General features: G+C 46.4%; 1 protein-coding gene across 1 annotated transcript in view; it reads left to right on the top strand.

Moving 5' to 3' along the window:
* Window positions 1–12147, top strand: part of LOC309622168 (uncharacterized protein) — a 72377-nt gene that overhangs the window by 20109 nt on the left and 40121 nt on the right. The window contains exon 3 of the mRNA XM_082409297.1: window positions 998–1135. Coding sequence (XP_082265423.1) covers window positions 998–1135 — 138 coding nt within the window. The remainder of the gene's footprint in view (window positions 1–997; window positions 1136–12147) is intronic.

The following is a 12147-nucleotide window of genomic DNA, read 5'->3' as shown; positions in this document are numbered from 1 at the left end:
ATACTGAACTTGCCTGTCTGTTGCGATTAGGTCCTAACTAGTGTCCATATATCTTGTTTCCTTCCAATCCACTCTTCACACAAGAAACCTTCAAAGCAAGTTGGAACGTTGCTCATAAACATCGCTCACAAACATTGTTTTGAGAATAGAAAACACACTGTTGGCCTTTAAGACTCTGCGTGGTCTAGAATCCTCTCTGCTTCTCTAGCCCCATCTTGTGCCACTTTTGCCCTCACTTTCTATGCTTCAGATACACTGAATTAACCTTAGTTCTCACTCATCTGACAGAAGTCAGTTCAGATACTATTTTTCACTGTGATTCCTAGCATTAAGGAATTTGATTATCAGGTTTTGTATGAGGACTATTTCATCAGGGGTACAGAAGTTCTGGCCATCTCTGGTTTTGGATATCCCTTATTTGTTGAGACCTTTGCGTTGTTTGGTTGCCTTTTGTCTGTTTTCCAGATGGGAAAACAGGAACAAGGGAAGTATAGGTTATTACTAGGTGGGGTTGAACAAGTGGAGCAGCAAACTGCAAAGCAGAAAGAAGAGGGACGTACTATAGAGGGATATGACTTCCATTCTCAAGGCGCCTGCATCCTGTGCAGGGAGACAGCCTAACATAAAATGTGCCTAACAACAAATATATTGACTTCTTACTAAAAATCTCCAGTTCATAGAACCGAGGGGTTTGTACCTTCTCCTTTAAAAGTGATAGTCCTGGGACTTCCCCGGTGGTCCCGTGGTGAAGACTCTGCGCTTCCAACGCAGCAGGCGTGGGTTCAATCCCTGGTTGGGGAGCTAAGATCCCACATGCTGCGCAGCCAAAGAAATTTTTGTCGAACGTTATACTCCTGTATTGTTGGCTTTAGTGGTTTAGATTTTGTTGTACTGTTAAGAAGATTTCAGTTTATTTACCGGGAACAAACAACACATAATGTAAAAATAGTTTCCCAGAAACGATTTCCATCATTCTCTTCCTCCCTTTCTCCCGCAGACTGGTGTTTCACCTTGACAAGTTCTCTGTCATTCCATAGGAAAGCTGTCTGGCTTGGAGGTTGCAATCCCAGGGAATTTTTCATCAGCGGGGAAGTCTCCATCACTACAGAGGAATCAAGGGAGAAGTCAGTCCCTGGTAAGTGAGATGCTCCCCCTAAACACCAACACAGCAGTCGTGTACCTTTCAAGGGGTTCAGGGGCAAGATGGGCAAGGCATTTCTACTAACTCTTCTTAAGGATCACGGACAGTGCCCTATGCTACGAGGTAAGCGGTGACTGCTGTAGTTCTTACTGGTGATCCTTTCCTGTCACTGATTCTCGGCCTTCTTTGTATTTCATAGGACTGTTGTCAGTCCAATACAAAATGAGTCTTATTTTTAAAAACCTGAAATGTTTTACAGAGCCTAGCATTCTCATATAGGGTCCTTTCCATTCTCCCCACTTTCCCGAGAGGCCAAGAACACTTCACACCATGAACTAGGAGAGGGGGTAGAGCCCTTTCTGATGAAATACATCAACAAAGACAGAGCCTTAGCCTGCTTGCTCTCTGGACAGGATCTCGGACCACAAGGTCTTCAATCCTGGTATAAATGAAGGAAGTGAGGACAGTTCAACTGGCACTCTGATAACAAGAGTTCGGAAACACCTTCCAAAGAGACTATAGCAGTAGATGAGGGAAGGGAGTGCTACAGTGTGGCAGTACAGGGGGAATGATCGGCTACAGCAGTGAAAAGTGTGGTACCGATTGGTGTGCTCTCGGGGTTCTTGTACATGTAGCATAGATGACCTCTACAGTGGCCCTCCCACCTTCCCACCTGCATTAGGTGTTCTTTTTTTTTGTAATTTATGTTTATGTATTTATTTACTGTTTGAACTTATTTATTCTACGTATTTATTTTTTTGGCTGCACTGGGTCTCTCATTGCTGTGCACGGGCTTTCTCTAGTTGGCGGCTAGCGGGGGCTACTCTCGGTTGCGGTGTGCGGGCATCTCATCGCGGTGGCTTCTCTTGTTGCGGAGCATGGGCTGTAGGCACGTGGGCTTCGGTAGTTGAGGCTCACGGGCTCTAGAATGCAGGCTCCGTCGTTGTGGCACATGCGCTTAGTTGCTGCACGGCATGTGGGATCTTCGCAGACCAGGGCTCGAACCCGTGTCCCCTGCATTGGCAGGCGCCACCAGGGAAGCCCTAGGTGTTCTCATATAGAGTCTAAAAACAGAGAGCACTGAGAGAAGGTAGTGGTTATTAAAGGCTCAGGATCTAAATTCTACCTGTCTCTACACCCCTTCCCAGCTGTCGATTTGACCCCATTTTTGAATGCTGACCTCATTGTTCAACTTTTCTCTGCCGTCTGTATACTCACCTTGAAAACTTGTTTCTGTGATGCGTTGAGCAGACACAGGGTGGCAGATTGCAGAGGTGGAAGCTGGTGGTCGGATATTTGTGGGCTGAATCTCCTTCAGTCCCATTCCCATTTCTGGTTGCCCAGAGGCCCTACTTCCTGTGTGTGACGCCGAGCCGTAGGATTGCGGGCAGGAGCCAAGTTCTCCATACAGTAAAGACCCCAGTGTGCCTTGGTTATAGTAATATACCTGGCTTCCTTCCTGGCAGGGAAGTGACAGGCGGCTATGCCCCTGCTTTGTTCGTGGGCCTCCTGATCCAGCAGTTCCCTTGGCTCTGCCCCTGTCGTCAGCTGCCCCTAGGATAACTCTGAGCCCTAGCCACTTCTCTGGTAGATTTCCCTATTCCCCCACTACAGTCACACCTGAATAAGGCAACTCAGACCTTTCAGAGATGTGTCCTGAACCTCTTGTTTTCTGAAATACCTATCTGGTGGTTGTGAGACTTAAGGCCAGCGTCCCCGAGAGACTTTTTCTATTTCTCCTAGTAAACCTAGACTCATCTTCTGTCACCTTCAACTCTACTCCAATTGTGTTCTTTCAACCCAGACCTCTGACCCTGCTTTTTACTTCTGCCATTTCATCCTCGCTCCTGCTTCCTTTCCTAAATCCATACGTCTCTTTTGGCCTTCCTAGCCCTGGGCCAAGTTCCTTCCTCTTTGCTCAGTTTTTACCCCTTTCCTTCATTCTCCCATCCAACTTTCAGTCCTTCCTTTCTCACGCCCCAGTTAGCAGCATCTGAAAATTCGAAAGGTTTGTTACTCGTCTATTAATTGTATTCCATTTACTTATTCAGTTCTATACCTGTCTTACCTGTGTATGGAAGAACAGCTGGTAGCCAAGGTGGCACCAAGAATCCTAGCAGCTCTCACTTGACGTATCCGTAGTAGTCGGCAATTTCCATTTCGTTTTCCCTCTCGGTGAAAAATTGCAGCTTGCCCGAAGAGGTGTATCTGGCAGCATTCTCCCGTTGTTGTTGAGCCCGCCTCTTCATGGCCTCTCGCTCTGGCCTCTGCTCTTGTTCGATGGGCTTTGACATGACTGGCTCAGGCACGTTGGGTTCCCTCCATGGAACTCGTTGCTTGCTGAAGTCTTGGAGTAGAAAGTGGGTTTGGAGCTTGGGTGGGGACTGGCGCTTATTCACAGCAGGGGGAACAGGCTCCCGCTGGAGAGGAGCGCCAGATGAAGTTTTGGAGGGTGCAGGCCTAGGAGCAGCAGACTGAGGGACACGAGGCTGGGTATGGTTGGGCCAAGCCGGTTGGGTTGGGTTGGTCACAGTTGGCTGAGCTGGTTTGGCGGGGCCTGGCAAAGAGGCAGGAGCTGGCTGGGATGAATTGGCTGCAGCAGGTTGAGCTGAGTCAGTAGAACCAGGCTGGGCACGGTAAGCCCCAGCAGGCCGATGTGAGGCCAGAGACTGTGGCCTCCGAGGAGCGGGTCGAGCTTGAGGCTTGTCCCAGGCAGAAAAAGGCAGAGGTATCAACTTGACCTTCCCAGGAGGAGGCCGCTCATACTGGGCTGGAGACGGACACTCTGTTTCAGCACTGCTGTCTGGTTTCTGGGCTTGGACTTGCGTTTTCTCAGGACCCTTCCCCTCACGTGGGGTATGCCGCCATGGCTGGATAGCTGGGGGTGGCTGGGGGTCTTTGGGGTTGCTTGACTTTCCCAAGAGCCGACAGGAAGAGAGCCCAGTTTTCGTCTCATTCTTCTTCCCCAGCGCATGAAGAACCTTCACAGACTCCAGCATGCGCACGCCAAGGGAGGTTCGAGGCTTTTGAAAGCTCTGTTGGAGAAGCTCAGTTTGGTGTTCCTTTCGCTTCGTGTGGGGGATTGCTGGCTTCTCTTCTGCCTTGACTTTGTTCCCTGACTGCTTGTTCTCCTCAGCCTTGTTTCTCCCTCTGGTCCTTTTGGTCTTTTCCTGCCCGTGGCTCTTAGTTTTGCTGATCTTTCTGGATGCAGCTTTCTGAGGTTTGCCTTGAGAGTGCTTGGCCGTGTTCACAGGAGCCCTGTCACTGACTGCAGCGTGGCATGTAACCACTTCTCCCCCTAACGGGCACTCTGGATTCTTTGGCTGGATTTTGGCCTTGGGAGCGCCACTGATAGGCTCAGAGGCTTTCTGTTTGTTCTTCCTGGGTTGATCAGAGGGAACCTTTATGACACTTGGCTTTTCCTGCACCTGATTCACCTTAATGGCTCTGGTGTCTTTAGCTTTGATCACGTTGGGACCTTGGGATTGATCAAGATCTTTCAAAGGATTAAAGAGCTGGGGAAGGTGAATATCCTCCGCCAGTGTAGTAATGTCTGCAAGACCACTGCTAGGTTCAATCCCATTTTCAAGTGTCCCTAGGTCCTGACGACTCCGGCTGTTCTCTCCCAGATCAGCATTTTCAGAACCAGGCTGCTCCTCTTGGCTGAGGGGATCGGTGCAGGCCAGCGGCTGGTGAATATCAGGGATTCCTAAAGGGAGTAGTGGAGGATCTTGGTTCTCTGTTGGGATCTGGTAGGCATCCAGAGGCTTTGAAAGCTTGGTTTTGATATCATCCACGTGCTTACTCTCTATTTGTCCCTGGCTTGGAGCTGGAGGCAGGGCCAGGAGACGCCTGGCACTCTGGACTGGAGCTGTCACTGAAATGTCCCCAAGTTCAGATGGTGGGTTACTCTCAAGTATGTGGCTGTTTCTGCTACTGCAGGACTTGGGGAGTTCTTGACTTTGTGTCACACAAAACGTCTGGCTTGGAGGTTGCAATCCCAGGGAATTTTTCATCACCAGGGGGGAGGTCTCCATCCCTACAAAGGGATCAAGGGAGAAGTCAGTCCCTGGTAAGTGAGATGCTCCCCCTAAACACCAACACAGCAGTCGTGTACCTTTCAAGGGGTTCAGGGGCAAGATGGGCAAGGCATTTCTACTAACTCTTCTTAAGGATCACGGACAGTGCCCTATGCTACGAGGTAAGCGGTGACTGTTGTAATTCTTACTGGTGAGCCTTTCCTGTCGCTGATTCTCGGCTCGCTTTGTATTTCATAGGACTGTTATAAGTCCAATACAAAATGAGTCTTATTTTTAAAAACCTGAAATGTTTTACAAAGCCTAGCATTCTCATATAGGGTCCTTTCCATTCTCCCCACTTTCCCGAGAGGCCAAGAACACGTCACACCATGAACTAGGAGAGGGGGTAGAGCCCTTGCTGATGAAACACATCAACAAAGACAGAGTCTTAGCCTGCTTGCTCTCTGGACAGGATCTCGGACCACAAGGTCTTCAATCCTGGTATAAATGAAGGAAGTGAGGACAGTTCAACTGGCACTCACATAACAAGAGTTCTGAAACACCTTCCGAAGAGACTATAGCAGTAGATGAGGGAAGGGAGTGCTACAGTGTGGCAGTACAGGGGGAACGATCGGCTACAGCAGTGAAAAGTGTGGTACCGATTGGTGTGCTCTCGGCGTTCTTGTACATGTAGCATAGATGACCTCTACAGTGGCCCTCCCACCTTCCCACCTGCATTAGGTGTTCTTTTTTTTGTAATTTATGTTTATGTATTTATTTACTGTTTGAACTTATTTATTCTACGTATTTATTTTTTTGGCTGCACTGGGTCTCTCATTGCTGTGCACGGGCTTTCTCTAGTTGGCGGCTAGCGGGGGCTACTCTCGGTTGCGGTGTGCGGGCTTCTCATCGCGGTGGCTTCTCTTGTTGCGGAGCATGGGCTGTAGGCACGTGGGCTTCGGTAGTTGAGGCTCACGGGCTCTAGAATGCAGGCTCCGTCGTTGTGGCACATGCGCTTAGTTGCTGCACGGCATGTGGGATCTTCGCAGACCAGGGCTCGAACCCGTGTCCCCCGCATTGCATTGGCAGGCGGATTCTTAACCACGGCGCCACCAGGGAAGCCCTAGGTGTTCTCATATAGAGTCTAAAAACAGAGGGCACTGAGCGAAGGTAGTGGTTATTAAAGGCTCAGGATCTAAATTCTACCTGCCTCTACACCCCTTCCCAGCTGTCGATTTGACCCCATTTTTGAATGCCGACCTCATTCTTCAACTTTCTCTGGCGTTTGTTATACTCACCTTGAAAACTTGTTTCTGTGATGCGTTGAGCAGACACAGGGTGGCAGACTGCAGAGGTGGAAGCTGGTGGTCGGATATTTGTGGGCTGAATCTCCTTCAGTCCCATTCCCATTTCTGGTTGCCCAGAGGCCCGACTTCCTGTGTATGACGCCGAGCCGTAGGATTGCGGGCAGGAGCCAAGTTCTCCATACAGTAAAGACCCCAGTGTGCCTTGGTTATAGTAATATACCTGGCTTCCGTCCTGGCAGGGAAGTGACAGGCGGCTCTGCCCCTGATTTGGAATCTGAGATGGTGTTCCCTGAGCAAGGCTGGCAGAAAGCGATGGATGTAGAGGGACCATGTTCTTGGCGTCTGAAGTTTTATCATACTGGGCTGCCAGAAACATGGAGGAGGCAGCTGTGTGGCGGTCAGTGAGTGCCAGAGTAAAGTCTCCGAGTGAAGAAGAATTCTTTTCAGTGCTTGCTGTGATGTCCCACTCAAGAACACCTGGATAGGAAGCAGCTGAAGTGGAGATCTGGCTGTGGTCAGTAACTCCAGATAACATAGTCGTGCTAGAATGTTGGTAAAGGTAGGCACTACCCATGAGTGTCTGGAAAGGGGTACCAGTAGCCGATGCCGAACTGACGGCAGGGGCAGAGACTCTGGAGAAGTTGCAGACACTTCGTGTTAGGGAAGTTGCATTGCTCACCACAGGAGGAGAATGCTGCAGAGAATTTAGAGTTCCAAGTAGAGATGGATGTTGGAAATTTTCTGTAAGAACAAGAGGGTCATGAAAAACTCAGGGAGGTTGAGAAATTCTCACTACGTTTGAGGAACGGCATCATCTGAAGGTTCTTGCTATCAGGACACCTCTACTATCACTACTTCCTGAGAAACCCAAAATCAGACAGTTAATGATGGCTGTAAGGACTGAGCAGTTTTCCACTCTTCTCTATTAACTGCCTGTGCTCCCATCTTGGGCACAGACGGGCAGAAGAGCCAAGTGGTGTGGTTCAGAGATTGTTCTCTAGGCTGGAAGCAACCTTCTCCCTGCCCTGTCTTTCCCTTCAGCCTGCACTCGTATTGACTTCTATGCTATTTCCTAGACTGGAAGCATTTTAGAACTAGGAGGCCCTTAGAGAACTTCGATGTTCTCAGTCTCATTTCGTGAGTAAGGAAACTGAGGCTCAGAGAGGTCGGGTTGACTTGTTCAAGTTCTCTCATTATGTTAGTATCATTACCAGGTTTCAGAACCTAAGTATCCTGACTTCCTTGCCAGGACTCCACTCTGAGCATGATACTGCCAGAAAGCAGGAGAAATAGAACTTATAATATAGGCATTTTTTTTGTCCATTAGAAAACAGTACGGCTGTTACCATTGTCGTCTTCAGTGTCTCCCTTTGCTTGTGCAGTTCCCACGCTATTACCTAGAGGTGACGTACAGCTCAGTCCAACTGGTGAATTGAAAGAGTCATTTTTGCCCTCTTCAAGCCTGGTTTCTCATCCTACCTCAAAATGATTACCCGAAAGTGGATTTCTTAAGTGCTTTTGGAAAGGGAAGAGTTATCTGATTACTTCAGATTCCTCACCTGTAAAGTGGTTATAACACCACCACCAATAATAATAGCAGTAATAATTAATAGATGAATAAGCTGATCTATTGCGTATGATTTATATGGAGGAAGATACAATAAGTTCTAGAAAGACAAAGAAAAATCATGACAAGCATATTACGTTAACGAAAAAGAAATCCATAGATATTAATGAAAACTGGGGTATGTGGCAAGTATCGAAGCCTAATGAATTTACTAACAAATGGCATTCTGTACTATCCATGCAATATTATGAAAGTGAATTTTGCCCACTCTATTTTAGTGAATACTATTAACCAGAAAACACGATGGAGGTGATAGAGGTGAATGAATTCCTAGCCAATGCATACAGACAGAGAAGGTATGTCAGTAAAAAATGCATAACAAGCAACAGAATGCAATAAATGTGCATGTATAGGTAGCCACAACACATATAGACAAGTATTTCAATGAAAACCGGTACGAAGCAGACAGCAAAATAATAAGTGTAAAAGAGTTTCATTATTGTGCTCCTTCATATTTTTACCCAGCAAGTAAGAGGTATTAAGCCTAGGAGAAATATATATTTCAATGAATATAGCTTATATAATAAGCAGAAAGGAAGCTTAAAATGTATCAGGAAGGTTTTTGGATTTATCCTAGAACTTAGATTAGAATCATCTTCAGCATCCAAGAAGATGGCATCCCAAAACCTCAAAAAACCATCATGCCTAGAATCCAATTAAAAAAGATTTTCAAATGTAAGAAAATCCACAGGACTCCACAATATGGTTTTCGATAAATGTGGATGTTTGTTTGTTTTGTTTCTTTGGCCGCGCCGCGTGGCCCTGGCCGTGAAAGCACCGAGTCCTAAGCACTGGACCGCCAGGGAATTCCCTAAGTGGGGGGAATTAGAGATGTGGGGCTTGACTTTTTCTTCTTCTTCTTCTTCTTCTTCGGTAGCTAAGATCTACAAGCGAACGATGGCTGTTGATCAATGTGCTCTCTGTGTTAGGAAGGAAATAACTGTAAAAATGAAAAGCAGCCTTGCCTTAGAACCTACATATCACACCAAGGAAAATAGTCCTTCTGATTCAATTTAGAAGATATCACTTAAAATGTTGAATTGGTGAAATGTCTACCTAGTTTAAAAATTAGAAAGAATAAAACACTGAAAAGCAGCCCCCTAGATAACCACTGTGGTTGCTTGTTTATAGGAGGCATCATTTCTAAAACGTATTTCTAAAATGTTTATATTCAAAACTGTCAAGTGGCCAACTGTATTCAGAGAGGCAATAAAAGAAAGAAAACGGAGTATGACTTTTCTGATAAGCTGCCTTTCCTGGTGATCCCCTGTTCTGGCCTTACTTTCCTTCTTAGTCTGTTAATGTAAGGGTTTGCTACCATCAACTTGGTTTTGCCCTGCTCTGAGCAGGTTTCCCTCTGTGCTGTTTCTGCTTTAATTGAAAATCTTTGGTTCCCATCAGCATTCCATTGCAAACTCCGTTTTTCTTGAGAGCTCCTCTATGCTTTCCCTCTTCATTCTTACATTTTCTCCCATCTCTTGGTGCCTGTTGGCCTGTGCTAATGAAAACCATCCTAAACTTCCTTACGCTCGACTCTGTGCCTCCCTGTAGAGCCCAGTACTCTCCATCCTCTCTCCCTATTCTCTCTTTTCAACTAGTCGAAATCCTAGTGGAGGGAGACCATTAGAGATGAAACATCTTGGTATATATTGCTAGTTTTCTATGTCCCCTGGCTTTTCTATGTTTCTGTTGAAACACTCTTGAGAAGTGTCTGATTTCGTTTTCTACATGGGTACCCTTTAAGGCTCAATACTGGAAAAGAAGGGGATCAGAGTGATCAACCCAACGTGGTATCCTAACGTAACAGTTAAGGAAAGCAACAGGCTTTGTGAGACAGCCAGTGATTTGTCCAAAGTCACACAGATAGTAAACGTCAAAGTCAAAAGTGAAATTAGGTCTCCAGACGTGTAGTTCAATACTTTCCCTCATTATTCCATGCTATTTTGAATCTCCTACTCAATTTAGGGGCAAAAGAAATCGAACGCAAAACTTTCCAAAGTTTCTTTTCTTACCTGACATGGTCAGAGAAGAGGAAGCATCCACTGCAGGTACAAGGGATGAGGAGACAACACTAGAGGATGTCTGAGTGGCTGCAGCTGAACGGCGCACGTGTCCAGTACAGAGGTCACTGGTTACTGGTCCAAACAGCTCCACGGAAACCCCAAGACTCTACCAAGTGGTAGTAGGTTTGGTAGGAGAGTGATGTCACAAAGCAGGCAGTTGAAAGGTATGAGAGAGCCAATAGGGAGGTCCGATCCCCAACAGGAAGGCGGGCTTGGGTGAAGAGAGTGTAGGAGAGCTAAAACAACACCTGAGTTTCTGAGCTCTGGGGAGGAAATCCTAGAAGACAGATTTACCTCCCCCAGGCTCTTCCATTAGGGAAATCATTGCAACATTTCTTACAGACGTTCATTAATACACTGAACTAAGAGTTACTTATATTCTACAGAGTATTCTATTTTATGTATCATATACTTAGAGCTATATAGATCTTCTTTAATTAATAATCCTTAGGAAGGAAAGAGCCATCTAGTTTGAACTATTACAGTTGTTCTGAAATCAGATGTGTCTAATGAGTGAACTGATAGCAGCTTTTAAGGAGCCAAAGTAGGGATTAAGAAGCTCTCTTTGTAACTTGGTTCAAGAGTAGGGTGAAGTTTCTTGAGTGTACCTTGTGGAGAATGTTGTGGTCCAAGGCTCTTCTCTTTTAGTTTCTTCTCCTTGACTCCTACCTTCCTTGGGCTGGGCTAGGCTGGGGGCCAGGTTGGACTTGCGACTTAACATTTCTCTTCCGCTTTCTCTTTTTTTTTTTTCTTCCATTATGGGCATTGCTTCGAGGACAAGCCTTGATCTTGCATTGGACGTTACTTCCTGTCACCTTCCAGCAGCAGGAGTCTTCTTTTCAGTGCTTGATGCTTCACGAAATAGACTCTGCCCGTTGGCAGCAAATACCAGAGAGCTAGGAGACAGAGCTGGTTGCAGACCTTTCCTCTTCCAGCCTTTGGTTGCAATTGTTTGGCCCATAATTTGCTAGCTCTAGTTCCTTGGGCCACACAGGTATCCTGCCATCTCCAGCTCTTGTTATATGTGAGAGACATTCTGAACACTGTCCCTTTTTCTTTGCACAGAAGTATATACAGTGTGGCAGTTACTGTAATCTCCTCCGCCTTGCAAACAGCCACTCTAGAATCTTGGACCTCTAGGACTCTCTGTCTTGCATGCTTGGGGGCAAGGCCAAGCAAAATGAAGAGGAGAATAATTAGAGAAAGAGGAGGACGTTGGTGGAGAATTGGGAGCAGGTAAGGTGAAAGGGCACAGGAGAAAAGAGATGCATGTAGACTTTTTGGTTTCTGTGGGAAACAGGTTGACACACTTGGGCCTCATTTGGTATTAACAGAACAGAGAGTTAAAGATCTAAGTAGCTAGATAGTGTGCAGCAACTGCCATGAAGTCTGTACACTGAAGAGAACAGTCTCACATCTAGTTTTCATTTTGTTTTATGTCATAGTACCTTATTTATAGCATTCACTGGTGTGTTTGTAGAATACAGATGTTTTCAAATGCTCTGGTTTTGTCTACATGGTTATCTCCTTGTCCTGTTTGTAAGGAATCCAACATTGTAAGACATATTGCATGTTTTTCTCTTGACGATTGTTGACCTTGAAGCGTCATGAACTAACTTGAGCTGTTGGATTCTGTGGAGAAACGTTCAAAAGGGTCTGTGAAAAAGGCACTGTGGTGAGTCGCATTATGCACCCGAGCGTAAGGAGCAAGATATCTGCCACCAGCCCAGCTTGGCCTGGATTGCCTCTGTTTTAGTTCCCCTGGTTAGTGCTTTTCTCCCTAACCACTCTTGTGACTGTGATAATGTGAGTAAGGGCGGAGTTGCTAATGATCTATGTGTGAGGTAAGCTGGTTTGAGGGAGGAAATCTATGGACCTAGTCATTTTCCTTGGTGGTAAGCTTTCAGGGGTGCAGAGATGGATCTTCCTGGGGCCTTTTCTGGTCCCAGGAAGATATCGCATAGATGGGACCTCCCAAGACACACATTGA

This window comes from Balaenoptera borealis, assembly GCF_965194805.1.
Source record: "Balaenoptera borealis genome assembly, contig: HAP1_SCAFFOLD_1698, whole genome shotgun sequence".
NCBI lineage: Eukaryota > Metazoa > Chordata > Mammalia > Artiodactyla > Balaenopteridae > Balaenoptera > Balaenoptera borealis.
Note: the sequence above shows the minus strand (reverse complement) of the source record. Positions and strands in the feature narration are given on the sequence as shown.